Source organism: Choristoneura fumiferana, chromosome 24, assembly GCF_025370935.1.
Source record: "Choristoneura fumiferana chromosome 24, NRCan_CFum_1, whole genome shotgun sequence".
NCBI classification, from domain to species: domain Eukaryota; kingdom Metazoa; phylum Arthropoda; class Insecta; order Lepidoptera; family Tortricidae; genus Choristoneura; species Choristoneura fumiferana.
In genome coordinates this window covers 230,299-249,361 of record NC_133495.1, presented here as the reverse complement: position 1 = coordinate 249,361, position 19,063 = coordinate 230,299, and the positions used below count along the sequence as shown (strand labels likewise).

Genomic DNA, 19,063 nt, shown 5'->3' with positions numbered 1-19,063 from the left:
AGGAAATAGATGCTATCCGCTAACTACTCGTGTATTGTTTGTTAATAGGTTTGACGGTAGAACCGGTGAGCGGCTGGCTCTACTGGGTCAACCTCGCCTCTGCTTCCATACAATTCCTGGACGTGAAAACTGGAGAATTCTTTACTGTAAGTTGTAGTAATGTTTTCGTTTCGTCCGTGTCTTACCCGGTTTTATCAAACCTTTACAACGTGTTTCAATAAAACCCGTAATAAATTGTAATATTCTTTTTAAAATGTGCTTATTCTAAAAGGGGATAACTCCAAAACTACCACACAATAGATCCATTACTTTTGTCTAGTCTCTATTAAAAAAAAAAGATCACGTAAACCTGACGTAGATGTTGTCAAATTTATGACAGCTCCTGCTTCTGGTGAAAAAGGCAAAGAAAACATCTATTCTGTGTGAAGTGTTGGCAAATTCATATATATTTTTTAAATTTTTTGTATTTTTTTAAATATGGAGAAATAAATTATAATAAATATTTGCCCATGATCAGGAGGCAAAACTCTTTCGATTCCTGTAGTAATTTACAGGGGTTAAAAAAATGAAATCTTGTCAATTTCTCTGTCTTTTCATATTCATGTTTTTATTGTATATCTTTGTTGTGATGTAGTGTGTTTTATTATGTGAGTAAATGTTGTGAGTTTGAGTTTGTATATGCACTACGATTTTCAAATATTGTAAATGGACTCTTTATAAGTATATGTATAAGTACGCCGTGCATGTATATTGCAGGTGGAGTTAGCGACAGGCGCTCGGCCTCTGGCCCTGGACATCCATTTCGAACGTCTGCTGTGGGCGGACGGCGACGGCCTCAAAGCGTGCCCGCTGCCACGGAATCATACTCAGGCCGTGAGCTTCTGCGAACACTCCGAGCTGCTGCGAGCTAACACTGGTGAGTGAAGTAACACTGAGCCAGATGGGGAAAACAGGAGAAAAAGAAAATGTAAGGTCAAAATTACAAAAACATTTATATGTTTATGTTTGTTTGACGACCGGGTGGCCTAGTGGTTAGAGAACCTCACTACAAAGCTTGAGGTCCCGGGTTCGATTCCCGACCGGGGCAGATATTTGTATGAATAATACGAATGTTTGTTCTCGGGTCTTGGATGTTTAATATATATTTAAGTATGTATTTATCTATATAAGTATGTTTATTCGTTGTCTAGTGGCCATAGTACAAGCTTTGCTTAGTTTGGGACTAGGTCAATTGGTGTCAAGTGCCCCATGTTTTTTTTTTTAATTAGTGTCAAGTGTCCCGTGATATTTATTTATTTATATTATTAAGCCAATATAGTCTTGTATACATATTTTTACAAGCTTTTATTATAACTTTGGCTGTATGGATCTGTCTGTGGATTAACAGAGTTGTTTTTTTTTTTCAGAGCGTGTGCTCTCCCTCCGCGTGTACGACGCAGCCACGCAGAACGGCACGCGCGGCGCGTGCGCGCGGCGCGGTGCCGCGGACGCCTGCGCGCATCTCTGCCTGCCCGTGTCTGAGACAGACAGCGTGTGCGCCTGCGCCGCCGGGTACAGCGTCAACGGGACCAAGTGCACACGTGAGTCAGACACACACTAATGCATTCGCGTGTACAAGTGACAGTGTTCAGCGGGCCGGACAATACCGACATGAAAATACCGATCCTGTTTTTCGTGGACACGTACATTGAAACCCGTGTCATGAAATATAATATCAGCCCGGTATGCATCGTACCGCGATGATCGATAAATACCGGCTTGTCAATACCGACCCTGTTTTTCGTGTAGTCATCCAAATATCAGATGTCTTCGAACGACCTAGAGTTCAAACTACGTTTAAATTGTTACACGGATTTTATTTAGCTTTAGATATTTGAATTTTATAATATGTATCTTATGTACTTACCCATGCAGGGTGTGGCAATGACTTAAGATTAGAATGTTCTTTGATCCTCCATCTCCTTTTAGCTTGTTATAGGGTTATAGGTCTTTATATTGTTTTTGTTTTACTTGTATACTCATTAATGTACGACTGTATGTGTTCTTAAAATAAATAAATGAAATAATAATATTCATAGAGACGAATACTGATAAGTAATTGTGTTCCAACAGCGGAAGACGAGATCCTGGTGTACTCTATGAGCGGCGAGATCCGCGCGCTCGCGTTGAATGCGCCCGCGCACCCCGTACTGCCGCCCGTCGCGCAGCCGGCGCTCTGCACCGCGCTCGACTACCGCGCAGGTATTTGCACGACTCTTACTGATGCAATACTAAATTAGGGGGGAGGGGGGCAGTATTCTGTTTATTTATTTATTTATTTATATTGCTGTATCTTAAAAAGTCGTGAGGGTCGTGGGTTCAAATCCCGGCCCGCACCTCTTAGTTTTTCGAAATTCATGTGCGCAATTACATTTGAAATTTACCACGAGCTTTGCGGTGAAGGAAAACATCGTGAGGAAACCTGCACAAACCTGCGAAGCAATTCAATGGTGCGCGCGTGGGAACTATGGCCCAAGCCCTCTTGTTCTGAGAGGAGGCCTGTGACCAGCAGTGGGACATATATAGGCTGGGATGATGATGATGATGATGATCTTAAAAAGTCAATAACCTCTCTGCCTCTCCTTATTGAGGTGACTAACTGGCATTTCAAATTAATTCTCGTCGATACATAACAGTGCAATGTAACAGATGGCGACTGGATATACTGGGCGGACTCCGAGAGCGGCGTGGTGGCGCGCGCGCGCCGCGACGGCACCGGCCGCGCCGCGCTGGTCTCGCAGCCCGAGCCGCTGGACGCTCAGCCCGTCGACTGGCTCTCCGGTACACACAGCACAGGCACAGCTATATGCATTATCTTCGCTTGTTATTTTGAATGTCCATTAAAACGGGCATGTTTTTAAGCTAGTAAACTGAATAATTGTCATGTAATTAGGGTTCCGTAGTCAACTAGGAACCCTTATAGTTTCGCCATGTCTGTCTGTCTGTCTGTCCGCGGCTAAGCTCAGAGACCGTTAGTGCTAGAAAGCTATATTTTGGCAAATTCAAATCATTTATTCAGTAAATAGGCCGCAATGGGCACTTCTACACGACATTTTTTAAACTACCAGCGCTTTCGGAAAGACCATCATTGCCAAGAAGAATGCGCCGCAAGAATCTTGGCAGAAAGTCATTTTTTCAAAATAAAATAATTACAAATAAAATACTTAAAAACTACAGTATACAATTAAAGCAAAAATTACAAAATAATAATAATAATAATACAGGGATGTATGGGGTCCCTTAGTACAAAACTAAACACTAACTATATCTGAATGTACATATCAGGCACGCCGACAAAGTTGTAGAATAAAAAAACTAAAAAAAATTTTTAGGGTATCTTCCATAGTGGGGGTGTTTTTTTTTCTCGACTAACCCTATAGTGTGGAGTATCGTTGGATATTGCTACTATTGGATGGCTATTAAAACCATTGAGGGTTGCTCAGACGATTTTTCGATTCAGTGATTTGTTTGCGAAATATTCAACTTTAAAGTGCAAATTTTCATGACAATCGAACCCTCCGCCCCCCTCTCAAATCTAAACTGTTGGGTGGAAAAATTTGATCAATGTTACAAGGAAAATTATAACGGTGAAGATTGCTTGAGAATTATTAGTACTTTAAGAGTAAATAGCAGCCAAAGGTATAAATTATACCTAAACTTGGAAGATTCCGTACACCATAAGAAATCACCTAAGCGCAGGCTAAGGTATTGGCGCACCAAGAGCGCACCCTAAGGGATTGGCAATATTTGAAAAAAAAAAAAATATATATATATTTTTCCTTTTACAAATATAAAATTTTACTCGCAAATGTGATGAGAAACATTGTATGTCGCACGAGCGGTACTAGAATTACGAACATCGACTCATTAAAGCCCTCAGTCTTCGACTTCGCGCTTCTGATAGACTCTCGTTCGTAATTCCTTATTTACCGCCCTTAAGACACCATGTACTATTACGCCACAGCAGTGCATCACCAGCAATAGCGCAGCCTACCCTGCTGCCTACTCAATGCACGCTGTAGAGTGGAACAGTAATTTCAGCGGTCGTGGTCGAGGGCGTTGCGGGCGAGTGGAACGTACCCTGCATCTTCTGTCTGTGTCACAGGGTTGGCGGTAGACTGGGTGGCGGGTAACATGTACTGGGCGGACCCGCGGCGCGGGCTGGTGGAGGTGGCCCGCGCGGACGGCTCGCATCGCTACGTGCTCATCGACACCGACCCGCTCGCCGTCACTAGTGAGTATTACCCCCTCGTATTACAACAAAATCAGACCCTATGTCTATAGTACGTAGTGGAAAATTCGTTAGTAGAGGCACGGATACGGGACGAGACTTAGGGGCTGTTTCACCATCCGTTGATTAGTGTTAACTGACGGTTAAATGTGACGCCGTCTCCGTCTATTGGAAACAAATAGAGACGGCATCACATTTAACCGTCAGTTAACACTAATCAATGGATGGTGAAACAGCCCCTTATACTTTGTTTTTTTAGCATTAGAAAAAGGGTAAACAATCTTGACGAGTCTTTATATTGAAAAAACGTTTTAAAAAAACAGTAACTGTTACTTATGATACCAAAAGCACATAAATGATCATATGCCCTTTCTAATTGCTACATATTTGCTGCGACTTATTTTTCAAGTGTTTTCCATTAAAAAGACACTTCAAGATCACGTACAGTCACCAGCATTAATATCTGCCACAGCGGAGCGTGCAAAAATATCTGACACGTCCTTCCGGCCCTAGAAATAGAGTCGTATCAGATGCACGCTTGTTGTGTCAGATATTGGTGCTGGTGACTGTACCTTCTTTCATACCTTCTTGCTAAAAATAACGAAGTATACAACGTGGACTTTTGCTGGTCGCTCTGGCATACGACTAGTAGAGGTACGTATACGGGACAAGGCATACGACGACTGCAAGCATGCGCGCTCCTACGGCATACGAAATGATCTGATTCCGTCTGATATCCCTAAACTTCAATCTATCATCTCATCTATTATTTCACTCTTCTGTGGCCCGGCGGAAGACCAGTGCTGGTTTTCAACCAGCGATATGCTGAGCCGGGACCTTTTTATAGCGGCAACACTTCTTATTGTCAAAGTCAAAGACAAAATATCTTTATTCAATTTAGGCTATAACAAGCACGGCAGGTGGTAGGACCTTGTGCAAGGTCCGCCCGGATTGCTACCACCATCTTGCTCGCTAATCCTGCCGTGAAGCAGCAGTGCTTGCACTGTTGTGTTTCGGCGTGGAGAGTAAGACAGCCGGTGAAATTACTGGCACTTGAGGTATCCCATCTTAGGCCTCTAGGTTGGCAACGCATCTGCAATACCCCTGGTGTTGCAGATGTTTATGGGCGGTGGTGATCTCTTACCATCAGGAGATCCACTTGCTTGTTTGCCATCCAGTCGCATAAAAAAAAAAAAAACTGCTGAGAAGAATCCGGCAAGAAACTCAACGAGGTATTGTTATTTTTCCTAACCTGTGTAATGTGTCATGATGATGTGTTGGTGCGCAATGAAGAGTTATTGTATTGTATATTGTGTCATTGCTGTTATAAATAAATTATTTTCTTTCTTTCTTTCTATTACAACAAGTCCGATGTGTTACAGCGCTGGTAGTGGACAGCGTCCGAGGCTGGCTGTTCCTGTCGGGCGGCGGCTGGATCCAGCGCGCGCGGCTGGACGGCTCGCAGCGCGACTTGTTGTACAACGGCACAGCGGTTGCTGATGTCGCTATTGACTCTGAGGTACGTCATCAACTCATCACAACGTCCTTTATACAAGAACAGCTGTTGCCCAAGACTCCCTCAGCGTAGATTTTTTTTATCGCTATACCGCGGGAATCGTGCCATTTTTCGGAATACAATACAATTTTTTTTTTTATTCGACTGTATGGCAAACGAGCAAGTGGGTCTCCTGATGGTAAGAGATCACCACCGCCCATAAAAATCTGCAACACCAGGGGTATTGCAGACGCGTTGCCATCCTAGAGGCATAAGATGGGATACCTCAAGTGCCAGTAATTTCACCGGCTGTCTTACTCTCCACGCCGAAACACAACAGTGCAAGCACTGCTGCTTCACGGCAGGATTAGCGAGCAAGATGGTGGTAGCAATCCGGGCGGACCTTGCACAAGGACAATGACTCTTTATTGTACACCAGAAATAAAAACCGTCCTTCAAGCTTTCGCTTTTATACACATACACACACACACACCCCCACACAACCTTTTCTATTTTTTTTATTGTTTTATTTAAATTTGGACCTATGTTGTTCTTGAAAATAAATGAATTATTATTATTATAGAGTGGCATTGGTAGTAATCAGGAAGGTTTCATTCTGCTTCTTCTGAACTATTACCTCTGTACCTATTAAGAACACTGTAATTCGCTTTTTGTTTGGAATACCAGCTCTTCAGGGCGACCAAGATACAGGCCCTGCCTAGTTTGGGGCCCGCTGACACTGTATTTCATGTTACACAGTTTCTACATCAATAAAACTTTTCATTTTTCATTTCATTTCATATTTTTTAGTTTGCTTTACATCTTGTAAGACTGGGTATTTCCTCGGTCAAAGTATTAGCAATGCTATAAAACGAGAAAACACAGCAAACCTTATGGCCACCCTGCTTAATAACAGCGATCTGGGTGTATTCGTAAATAACGGTTTGGCTCACAAGCATTGCCTTGCATAGGGTCGATTCTAGGGTAGGCAGTTGGTAGTTTGCTTGCAGCAGCGCACCACCAGCACTAACGCTGTCACCCTGCTGCCCGCTCAATGCACGCCATAACTCACAAGCAGTGGTTTGATCCACTACATAGTAGTTTTGTTTTTCTAACAGGACCATCTCCATTGTGACACAGTACAGAAAAAAGGAACAGTATGACGTCTCGGCTGCGTCCTTGATATCCATACTAATATTATAAATGCGAAAGTGTGTGTGTTTGTCCGTCTTTCACATCGAAACGGAGCGACGGATCGACGTGATTTTTAGCATGGAGATAGTTTATGGGCCAGAGAGTGACACAGGCTACTTTTTATTCCGGAACAACGCACAGTTCCCGAGGGAACAGCGCGCGATAACCGAATTCCACGCGGGCGAAGCCGCGGGAGAAAGCTAGTAATTACCTACGCCGCGGTACACAAACGCGCGATAGGACTGCCTACTAACTGTCACTCTTCAGTTACGTATTTGATAATGTCACATAAGAAGTAGGGAAAGCATTAGGAGCTTTAGGAAATTAGGGAAGGAATGGACTAAGTAGTGTTTACCAAAAATGCATTTTACGTTATTTTAATAAACCACAAAACGTTATGTTTTTAAACGGTTTTATTTAGATACATTTAAACACCCGTACACCGAACAATGCTGTTTATAAATAACGTCGTGACATAATTAAGGTACGTAATAAATACACATGAGTCCCGCGCCGACCGTAGGTAACCGCGGAGCACTCGCGACTGATGGTTGCCGAGGTATGCTGAGAATTCGTGGCGCGTACGTATAACTCGCGTTCCAGCCGCTTATGAAGACATTATACCTACTGTTCCTTTTCTCTGTACTGTGATTGTAACGATGCGTGTTTAGACTTCCTAAGGAAAAACAACAGCGTTTTTTTTCCCATAGAACGAAATGATATACTGGGCTGACACATGGGACCCGAGCATATGGCGCATGCGCTACGACGGGCGTTCACAGGCCGCCGTCGCGCGACACTCCGCACTGCGCCACCCCGCCGCGCTCGCCATACACAACCGGACGCTGTACTGGATAGACACGTGAGTGTATACACGCGGGTGTGTTAGTGGTGGACTGACTGGCTCACTACATGTATAAGTATGCTCAATCGCCAACGAATACTAAGCACGGTTTCAGACTAGCGTTCTTTTCTGTACGTATACGGTCGTTTTTGGCATACGCGCTTACACACCTTAAACAGAACGCGCTTGTACGGGCGTATTCCTGTGTGTTCAACGCTCGAAGAAAACAAAACCGCACGCGTACACGCGCTTTCAAAAACAAGCATATACGCGCAAATAAAACGCTACTCTGAAACCGCCCTAGAGTAGTCAAGATTTCAATGAAATTTGGTATGTAGATAGCTGGATCTTTTTATTCCTGTATTTCCACGGAATAAAAATAAAATGTAAAATCCTGAAATATCAACCACAATATTTACAGATATTTAATTCTGCCAGGATGTTTTGCATGCAACGTAAATAAACAAACACCTCGATATAATTTTTGAAATCGTCATGTTTTTTATTAAACTGCTTTGCGAATTGACCTGATGATGACATTATGACGTATCGTATTTGACCGCAGGATGCTGAACCGCGGCAGCATACTGTCAGCGCCGCTCACTAACCTCAGCGACTATAAGATACTGCTTGACAATGCCGGCGACAGTCTGAAAGATCTATTCGTAAGTTTAGATATTTTACGTGCTTTTGTTGTATCATTTGTTCTTACTTTAAATGAATAGATATTTTAAATTAGCGTTTTAGACAATACGGCGTCAGGTTTCTAAATAGTAATTACGCCCCAGGCCTGAAGTATAAAAGCAAGATTTTATTTTATTTGTGATTCGAAAACAAAAGAGTAAAAAATGAGAATAGAACATTTACAAGTAAATAACTAATATTCTCTTTAATAAAATTGTAAATTCAACATTCGTATTTTTAACCCGCGACGCAAAAAGAAGGGTGTTATTAGTTTGACTGATAGCACTCAAACTTTTAACACCTAACAGCCTTATTCATAAAAAGTTAGAGCCTCCTTGAAGGCTCCTTGAAGGCCCGATGCTAAAAAACATGATTCATAAACGTCTGTTAGCGCTAATCAGTCGATCAAGGCTCTGCTAAAGTTAGAGGACCGTAGACCCTCCTTTATCTCTCTGCTAAGTCACAAAATGGCCGCCACAAGGTTGAACAGCTGATTTTGACTAGAGCAAAAAACCATAGGTACCGAAGATATTTATAGTGAAGGCAGGGCTACGCAGATTAAAAAAAAAACAGGAAAATTTATTTTCAAGAATTTGTATTTAAAAATCCTCTAAATTAGCAACAATAAATTAACAATAAATATGAAAAAAAAATAAGGATGATTAACATAATTATATGGCTTTTTGCACAACATAAACATGCGGATCGGAAATGGCGGGAAAACAAACATCTCGCTTTTTATTTTTTTTCCTGGTAATTTGCTGTCACTGCTGTCAATTTTTTTTTTAAATTATCGATTAGGCCATTTTTTGTCTTTGATTTGTCAAGGTAGCCAACATAACGCGTCTAATCCGTCTATCAGCAGCTCAACAACTAGCAGACTGCTAGCAAGTGTTTATGAATCATACTTCTTGACAACCGTCTATTAAGCTTAATCAGTCTGCTAAGTAACAGACCGATCAAACCTCAATTAAGGTTTTTTTATGAATAAGGCTGTAAGTGTGTATGTGTGTCTGTTAGTGGCACCGTTAGCTCTTAAACGGGTGGACCGATTTGAATGCGGTTTTTTTATTTGAAATCAGGTGCGTAATCTTTTAAAGCTACCTAAAGTAAGTTTTGCGTTACCAATACACAAAAATAACAATGGAAAAATTAAATAAATGTTAAGAAGAACAACATTGTTTCCATACTTTTGGCCTTGCGTGTAATTTTGGTCGTGTATCGTGTAGATATGGTCCCGCGCCGCCCAAAGCCAACCGCCGGCGTCGTCGGGTCTGGCGCGCAACCCGTGCGGCGCGGCCAACGGCGGCTGCGAGGCGCTCTGCCTGTGGGACGGCGGCCGCGCGCGCTGCGTCTGCCCGCACGGCGACCTCGCCGCTGACTCACACAGCTGCGCGCGTGAGTACCTACACACACACACAGCCAAGTGCATATCAAACAAGTGTCAAACACCACAAAATCTAAAATAAAACTGATCTATCTATAATATGTCGCAGGGAAATGGCCAAAACAGAGATTTGAACACATCACGCAGTATGTTAAAATGGTGAATACATCTTATCATGTGCCTAGTCCAGTTATTTGGTAAAATTCCTGAATCTCTACTCAGTGGCACACATTTTGACCCACTCTACGTACAAAATTACGTAACTGCATTGGAGGGCCAGATTTTTTTGCCGCTCGGTATATTTAGTGATATGATGAAATCAGCTAAAAAAGATAACTCTTTTTTTCTATTTCACCAGATTTAATAATTGTTTAGTGATTTAATAAAATCCCTGAAGCACGTCAATGAAATGACGAAATGAAGTCATTTGTCGAGTCGAATTCGCAGTCAACTCGTTTTATCATTTCACTCACTTCGAATATCAACATCTTTAGAATTCTATGTGATGCCACGTGTTTTTTTTAACCGACTTTAAAAACAGGAGGACATTCTCAATTTGGTTGTATTTTTACAGCGTACAAATCATTCTTGATGTACTCGCGAGTGACCAAAATCGACAGCATCCATCTAGAGGACGAAAAGGATTTGAACTCACCGTATCCACCTATTCAGAACAAGTAAGTGACACGTTTATCTTTATATTTCAGTCTAGCTGTATCCAAGTTTTTATTTACTTTCATTTGTCCTGTTCCCTGTGTGTAATTATAAAAGTCACTCGCTGCCAGTGGTCAAATTGACGTGAAATTTGGTATACTTTTTTAATTCCGGTGACAATATTTTAATCTGGTAGTCCAGGATCGTTTCCGCAGAAACTCGTCAACGGTTATGACATCGAATTGAAATTTGATATGAAAAACTAGTTTGGATGACAATGTAAGCAAAGTAATTTTTAACAAAAACTATCTCTGTTTTCTATTGGCTACTCAGTATTTAGGACCTTTGTGTATTGACAGAGACCTGATCCGGATAGCCATCAGCCTGGCGTATTGGTACGAGGAGTCGCGTCTGTTCTACTCGGACATCCAACGGGGCGCCATCGGCAGCGTCCACTTCGACGGATCCGACCACAAGACCCTGCTGACTCGTGAGTTACCTACGTTTGATATAAGGGTCACAATATACGGTTATAAGTCCAGTTAAGTTAGCTTAGACCTTGTATCACCTCGACTACGCACCACTCTCAAAGAATCGTAACTTTTTTAACAGTAACCGTAATTTGTGGCGGATGCTTTGCCTGTCAAACATACTTAAGTTGGGACCACATGCAGTCGTTAGTCGCTCGTTTGAAGCGATAAATCTGGTCACGTGACATTATTTAGCGATAAAGCTGAAAATGTTGAGCTTTATCGCTGGAAAAGAAACGTCTTCAATTTCGGCAAAAACAGTGTTATTTTTTTTTCATCCACTCCAATTTCTTTTATTTGTACCACTGCCACGACTGCTACTAAATGAGATTAAGAAATCAGCTTCCAAGATCAAGACCATTCCTGCAAGGAGCCATCTTGTCGCTGCTGCTCGACGCGGCGACTTGACGCTTCATTTTTGAGTCTCGGGAAGTTCAAAATCACCTTCAAAATGGGGTCACGTGACCAGATTTATCGCTGCAAACGAGCGACTAGCAACTGCATGTGGGGGCACCCTTAGGGGTTGTTTCACCACCCATTGACTAATTTTAACTGACGGATAAATGTGATGCCGTCTCCGTCTATTCGAACAAAACAAACAGAGACGGCATCACATTTATCTGTCAAATAAATTGAAACAATGGATAGTGAAGCAGGGGGTTAGTTACTGTAATTATACTAACTACAAGTTATTTAGCAATAGCTTCTCGCTGCGCCTTCCCTCTTTAGAAATAAGCAGTCGAATTGGAATTCTGAAATTGTAATAAAGTCCCATGTGAATTCTCAATTAGGGATTGCAAAATCCGGTCTTTTTCAAATCCGGATTTTATGAATATCAACACGTACAAATCCGGATTATCCGGATTTTTCGAATTTTAACATAATTTTACCAATTTTTAAAAAATATGGAATTACATTAAGAAAATGTAAAATAAAACTGTGTTTTTTTATATTACGCGTTTAATCAGTCTAATACTCTGATTGGAAACACTAACTGCAGTAAGTCTGTGAAGCCTGTCTGCCTGCGGTTTTGCTGAATCAATTGAGCATAACTTTGTGTCTAGGAGTAATTTTTTCTAATAAATGTACATAAAAATGAAGCTAATTATATAACGCATTCTATAATATTTAAAAATAGGTTGACCATTTTGTGATTGTCACACTCACACGTCGAGCTACCAATATCACTTTGCGCAAATACTTGCTAATATCTTAATTGTGAAGGATACGCTAAGTTCACATTTTTATGGGAAAGTACATTAGTTCTGTTTTAGTTATCACGCAGAGTGATCCTCCAACTACCGAATTTTGTACTGATAGGGTACAAGTCTTTCGCGCGATGTGTATGGGTCATCTTAAAAGTAATTTCCGTGGATTCCCGTTGTGCTCAATATAACATCCTATGCCCTATTTCACGAAGCTACAAGTTACAATTTACAAGCGGTAGTCTCTGTTTAACAGTATGCATTGAAAAGAGACTACCGCTTGTAAATTGTAACTTGTAGTTGTGAAATGTAGGGACGTATCGGTTGAGATTTCAGATTGTTTCCCCACCCCGTAGGAATATCTGAACACCAGACTGTTACACCAGAGATCCAGCTATCTTCATACCAAATTTCATCCAACCCGTCTAGCAGTTATTGCGTGAAAGCACAACAAATACACACTCTTTCGCCTTTATAAAATTAGCAGGAACTAAATTGAAATTATTTTTATAGAACTAGGCGCAGTAGAAGGCATGGTGTTCGAATCCCGCACTAAGACGTTATACTGGACGTGCAACAGCGCGTCCATCCGGCGCGCGCACGTGCCCTCGTTGGACGCGCATGCGCACAACGCGTCGCGGCTCGTCCAGACCGTGATACAGCTGGCGCCGGGCGACCGCCCGAGAGGGATAGACGTTGACCCTTGCGAATCGTGAGTATTGCTTCTGGAAGAATAGAAAGGAAGAAAAAATTTACAGAAAAAAAAACATTCGACGATTGGATATCTTTGAACAAGTGACGTGGTACCGTGACAACTCGATTGTCATAGAATTATCATTATTCTCTTCTTCCTCAGCCCTTCCCAACCTTCTCTGTGTAGGCCTCTTTAATTTTTTCCATTCGTCGCGACATTGAGCTCTTTGAATCCAATTTGAGCCAGCAACCTTTCTGACATCGTCTTCCACCGCACTTGTGGTCTACCCTGAGGTCGCTTTTCCCCCCATAGCTTCCACTCTAGAACGTTTGCACCACGACTGTTCATTTCGGGCCACACGGGGTGGCAATGTAGAGAAAATAATGACAATTCTTTGTTACTACAGACAAGATGAAGAAAATATAATTAGTACAAATATAGATTTCGATTCTGTTATTTTGAATGAAGGCTAGTCTATCGTCAGTTACACTGTTTAACATTTCCGTTTCGGTTTTATGTTTAAATTGTAACAAACACACAGAATAATTTTTTTTGGTACCACAAAGGCAAATGGCGGGACAAAGGTCTAATTTCATTACCTAAAACATATCGTGCTACCTGACAATTAAACATCGACAGTCGATAAAACACAATGGTCAATCCCTCTTGACATTTGATTTTGCTATGAAAATTCCCCTCCTTGATTATGACGTAGATTGTTGATATATTTGCACAGTAGTAGTACTCATATAAAGCCTAAAAATAACACGGTGTACTACTGCCCCTCTAAATAAAATTTCCTACTATACCAGAACAAGTGTACCAGTGCATAGGTTCTAACTTGACAGTTTTCTTACAGGCGACTGTATTGGACCAATTGGAATGACTCCAACCCTCGCATTCAGCGCGCATACAGCAGCGGACGTGAACTGCAAACCATTATCTCCAAAGACATCCTAATGCCAAACGGATTGGCCATCGAGCATACAACGAGAATGCTTTTCTGGGCAGACGCGAGGCTGGACAAGATTGAACGCTGTCTGCTCGATGGGTCGCATAGACACGTGAGTAGCTTAAACATGTGGCTTTTACACTAGCTTCACATATGCCCCCGGAATGAGGAGAATAGGGAGGAGCATTTTATCATTGTTTGCTAAAAGTGAAATTAAACGTGCGAAATCAGGTTTTGTTTTATTTATTTGATTTTGCATAGCTGCTGAATAAAACCAGCGTGCATTCTGATCCAGTTCGCGCCTTAACTTAGATAAGGTGGCAGTACTAACTTAACGCGATTTTTAGTTTACTTATTGCATGGTGCACATATTTTATTCCTGACAATGTTTTTATGATAAAGATAAGATATTTATCATTTTTGAATGTATGGACGCGTTTTTAAGCTAGTAAGCTAAACAGTGGACATGTAATTTTTTTTCTACTGATAAATCAAATCTTAACCAAATTTCAAAAGAGGCAAAACTTAAATTGAAATCAAGAAAAATAAAAACTGCAATATTTTTCAAAATGATTTTTTGCATCTTATTAACACAACTATTCATGATTTTTTTAATAAAATTAAACGCAAAAACAATCAATTCCGAATATCACAATTTGAAATCTTAGTGGGGTATTCATTTTTCAAAAATTCTGAAAAATCGGAATTTCTCAAAACAGTAAACTTACTAAGGTCTAGATATTTGGTAGATGATCTTTTCACCTATCTCTCATTTAAGTTTGCCATACTACTTACGGGACATCCTGTGTATATTGCTAGTTACGTGTATTTGTTTTTAGTTCATTGATATGGACCTCCGCAAAGTAATGCCTGATTCTTCCAAGCAACCTTCAAAATGTGTAGAAAGAAGTAATCTTAAAGGGATAAAATCTTAACATTTCAAACGCCGGAGTTAGACTCATGAAACGTCAAACGTCAATAAAATCCACGATATAAATTATGGGAATTCCCAGGGAAATTTTGCAATATCCCGGAATTTCATTTGTAACTACCAGATAGAATAGTTTACGCATGCAAAGCCGCGGGTAAACTCTAGTTGTAATTATTAGTATTGTATTGTTTTAGATCGTGGTGCGGTCCGGCGCGGAGCACCCGTTCGACGTGGCCGCGTGCCGCGGGTGGGTGTTCTGGTCGGACTGGGTGGGGCGCGGCGTGCTGCGCGCGGACGGGCGCGGCGGCGGCGCGCGCGCACTGCGCAAGGACCTGCCGCGCCCCATGGGGCTCGTCTGCGTCACGCCCACCCACCAGACCTGTCAGTACATTCTATAACCTAACCAACAAAAAGTTGACACTTCAAAGTTCAATATCTCAAAAACGGCTTAACCAATTTTGATAAAACATGTCTTATTTCTGGTTCTTAACCATGGCTAGAACACCTGCTTTCAAATAAAAACAACCGCATTCAAATCGGTCCACCCGTTTAAGAGCTGAGGTGCCACAAATAGACACACAGACACGCATAGCGGTCAAACTTATAAGTTAACACCCCTCTTTTTGCGTTGGGGGTTCTAAACATAAACAAAAGACTTTTTGGAAAACCTCTGCTGAATTCTCTGGTGACGACCGGATGGCCAAATGGTTAAAGAACCTGACTACGAAGCTTGAGGTCCCGGGTTCGATTCCCGGCCGGGACAGATATTTGAATGAATAATACGAATGTTTGTTCTCGGGTCTTGAATGTTTATTATGTATTAAAGTATGTTTATGCGTTGCCTTTTTCGAAATTCATGTGCGGAATTACATTTGAAATTTATCACGAGCTTTGCGGTGAAGGAAAACACCGTGAGGAAACCTACATAAACCTGCGAAGCAATTCAATGGTGCGTGTGACGTTCCCAAACCGCACTGGGCCCGCGTGGGAACTATGGCCCAAGCCCTCTTGTTCTGAGAGGAGGCCTGTGCCCAGCAGTGGGACGTATATAGGCTGGGATGGATGGATGGAGGCTCAAAGTGAAAAAAAATTGGTTGAACCTATCGATATGTCTATAGGCTCCCCCGATCCTTGCGCGACCCTTAACGGCGGCTGCGCCGAAATCTGCACCAAATCATCCGGCGGCGTAGTCTGCTCGTGCACCGCCGGCCGGGAACTGAGCCCGGACCGGAGCTCCTGCCGGCCCGTCAACACGCACTGCCCCGACGGCCAGTTCGCCTGCGCCGAGGGCGAGTGTATACCCGAGGAGTTGGTGTGCGACGGCATACCCAACTGTGGCCCGGGAGACGCGAGCGACGAGGACTTGTATTACTGCAGTAAGTTATTGCACTCACACCCACTCACAGCTATTGCAGACGGTTCACTAGTGTTTCGAAACTAACGTTTGGCAACCTGAATCATTTCGCAACTTTTAATTTCGTTGCACATTTCGCAACTGTTTAATATTTCTGAAACTGTAAATATTTCAGGATTTTTTTTAAACTAACCTCACCTAGCCTAAAGGGTTCTACACGATGGCCCTGAAATAAATCCTGAAACATTCACAGTTTTACCCCCTTATTCATAAACGACAATCAAACCTATTTTAGTTAAAATGCCGCTAAAATTCGTTTGTCCTTTTCTGTCACTTCGACATTTGTATTTGTTAGAAAGGGACAAAGCATTTGTTAGTTAACATTGGCTTGTTAAGTTTTATGAATAAGGGGGTTAGAGTTTGCGAAATGAAAAGTTGCGAAACGAATCAGGTTGCCAAACGTTAGTTGCGAAATGAACGCGTATGCGGACTAAGATTAATCTTAAATAATGTAAAAGCACAAATTGCAAATGCAAATTAATTAATTTGGTGTATATAGTGTTGTGCCTTTTTTATATTGGGGTTTTTACATTTTTTATGCTTATAACTAAACAACAATGGAATTTCATTTATTTAAACAAAATTTGACCTCAGCGAAGTAACGACTGAATTAATTAATTATTTTACAAAAAGGGCTCATCATATTCATGCTTGATATCCTAAAACCGTGGTTTTAGGAAAAGTTCTAAAAAGGTGATTTCAGACTAGCGTTATATTTGCGCGTATAAGCTAGTTTTTGGAAGCGCCTGTACGCGCGTATAGTTGCGGTTTTGTTTTCCTCGAGCGTTGAAACGCACAGGAATACGTACACGATACGTATGCACACTATTCCATGTAGAATAGTAAAATGGTGTTAACTCGTGTATTGTTCTAGCGTCGCGGTCGTGCCCCGCGGACACGGTGTCGTGCGGCGCGGGCGGGCGCTGCGTGCGCGCCGGCGCGCTGTGCGACGGCGTCGACGACTGCGACGACGGCAGCGACGAGACCGTCTGCGACTGTCCCGACACTCAGTTCAGGTGAGTGACCTCGTCCTTAACAGTCGATCTAGTTTTATTTTGGTTTATTCATATTTATTCATCTAAAGAAAGAAAGAAAATAGATTTATTCACAACACAAGACACAACAATAGTATTAAGTACAAAAAGACAACACATAGGAAAGTATGTGTCATTGCGGTTGTGAATCGGACACTGGCTCAGCATAATGCTGAAGCGTTAATAATAAACACCCCAGCGCTGATTTTCAGCCAGCACCGTTGGGCACATAGATCATCTGCATTAACGGATGCTGCGCAAGCCTTGATCAAATCATTTGTCATTCAGCAATCGCCTCGGTCGTTCTTATTTTAGCGTTATCTAGGACTTCTTGTCATTAACCATCTAACCTAAACTCCTGTAAATAGATTAGGCTCAGGAGTCGGCTTGGCCTATGTACGTTCGACTGCAGTTAAATATTCCGCACAATTCTGAAACACATTATACTTGTACTACTTAAAAGAGGAAAGATTTGTGTTTTTGTATGTTTGGATGTTTCTAATGAATTAAATCAAAAACTACTGGACCGATTTCAAAAAATCTTTCAGCATTACTTGTAAATATTTTTCTAATAGTCTATCGAGTGTTCAGTCGCTGTGAAAGGCTTCTTTTTCATATACCTAGTGCCATCCACGAAGACGCGTGATTTTGACAAAATAAGACATTAATGTCATTGTAATAAGAACCACGGCATTCGTCATCGTGAAATGCGAAAAAACATGATTCATAAACGTCTGTTAGCGCTAATCAGTCGATCAAGGCTCTGCTAAAGTTAGAGGACCGTAGACCCTCCTTTATCTCCCTGCTAAGTCACAAAATGGCCGCCACAAGTTTGAACAGCTGACTTTGACAAGAGCAAAAAACCATACCGAAGGATATTTTTAGTGAACCCTTCCTGGTTACGCAGAGATTAAAAATTGTATTTAAAAATCCTCTAAATTAGGTATTTATTACTGCTACTTTACTAACAATAAATATGAAAAAAATAAAATTAGGATGATTAACATAATTACGGCTTTTTGCACTTAGGTACAACATAAACATGCGGATCGGAAATGGCGGGAAAACAAACATCTCGCTTTTAAATTTTTTCCTGGTAATTTGCTGTCACTGCTGTCAATTTTTTTTTTAATTATCGATTACGCCATTTTTTGTCTTTGATTTGTCAAGATAGCCAACATAACGCGTCTAATCCGTCTATCAGCAGCTCAACAACTAGCAGACTGCTAGCAAGCGTTTATCATACTTCTTGACCACCGTCTAACAAGCTTAATCAGTCTGCTAAGTAACAGACCGATCAAACCTCAATTAAGGATTTTTTTATAAATATAGCTGTTACTATTTGTGTGACCAGATGCGACGACGGTACCTGCGTGCCGCTGTCAGCGCGCTGCTCGGGTCTGGCGGAGTGCGCGGACGGGTCGGACGAGGCGGGCTGCGCGCGCAATGGGTGCGCGGAGCTGGGCGCCGGCGCGCTGCCGTGCGGCGCGGGCGGCGGCTGCTACCTGCCGCAGTGGCGCTGCGACGGCGCGCCCGACTGCCCCGACGGGCGGACGAGGCCGGCTGCAGCCCCGGTCAGTAACATTACACCGGCAGACTGACCGCACACGCTGGGCGCCGGCGCGCTGCCGTGCGGCGCGGGCGGCGGCTGCTACCTGCCGCAGTGGCGCTGCGACGGCGCGCCCGACTGCCCCGACGGGGCGGACGAGGCCGGCTGCAGCCCCGGTCAGTAACATTACACCGGCAGACTGACCGCACACGCTGGGCGCCGGCGC

The 19,063-nt window shown here is 42.3% G+C and overlaps 1 protein-coding gene across 1 annotated transcript in view; it reads left to right on the top strand.

The window, feature by feature from the left end:
* LOC141441889 (prolow-density lipoprotein receptor-related protein 1-like) overlaps positions 1–18,889 on the top strand; it is a 106,476-nt gene extending 87,587 nt beyond the window's left edge. The window contains exons 38-55 of the mRNA XM_074106781.1: positions 49–146; positions 757–916; positions 1,407–1,580; positions 2,113–2,241; positions 2,689–2,820; positions 4,145–4,273; positions 5,653–5,789; positions 7,670–7,821; positions 8,369–8,468; positions 9,717–9,885; positions 10,449–10,551; positions 10,888–11,018; positions 12,777–12,975; positions 13,817–14,021; positions 15,035–15,221; positions 15,959–16,216; positions 17,129–17,270; positions 18,643–18,889. Of these exons, the coding sequence (XP_073962882.1) occupies positions 49–146; positions 757–916; positions 1,407–1,580; positions 2,113–2,241; positions 2,689–2,820; positions 4,145–4,273; positions 5,653–5,789; positions 7,670–7,821; positions 8,369–8,468; positions 9,717–9,885; positions 10,449–10,551; positions 10,888–11,018; positions 12,777–12,975; positions 13,817–14,021; positions 15,035–15,221; positions 15,959–16,216; positions 17,129–17,270; positions 18,643–18,889 (2,852 nt within the window). The remainder of the gene's footprint in view (positions 1–48; positions 147–756; positions 917–1,406; positions 1,581–2,112; positions 2,242–2,688; positions 2,821–4,144; positions 4,274–5,652; positions 5,790–7,669; positions 7,822–8,368; positions 8,469–9,716; positions 9,886–10,448; positions 10,552–10,887; positions 11,019–12,776; positions 12,976–13,816; positions 14,022–15,034; positions 15,222–15,958; positions 16,217–17,128; positions 17,271–18,642) is intronic.
* Positions 18,890–19,063: the final 174 nt, after the last annotated feature.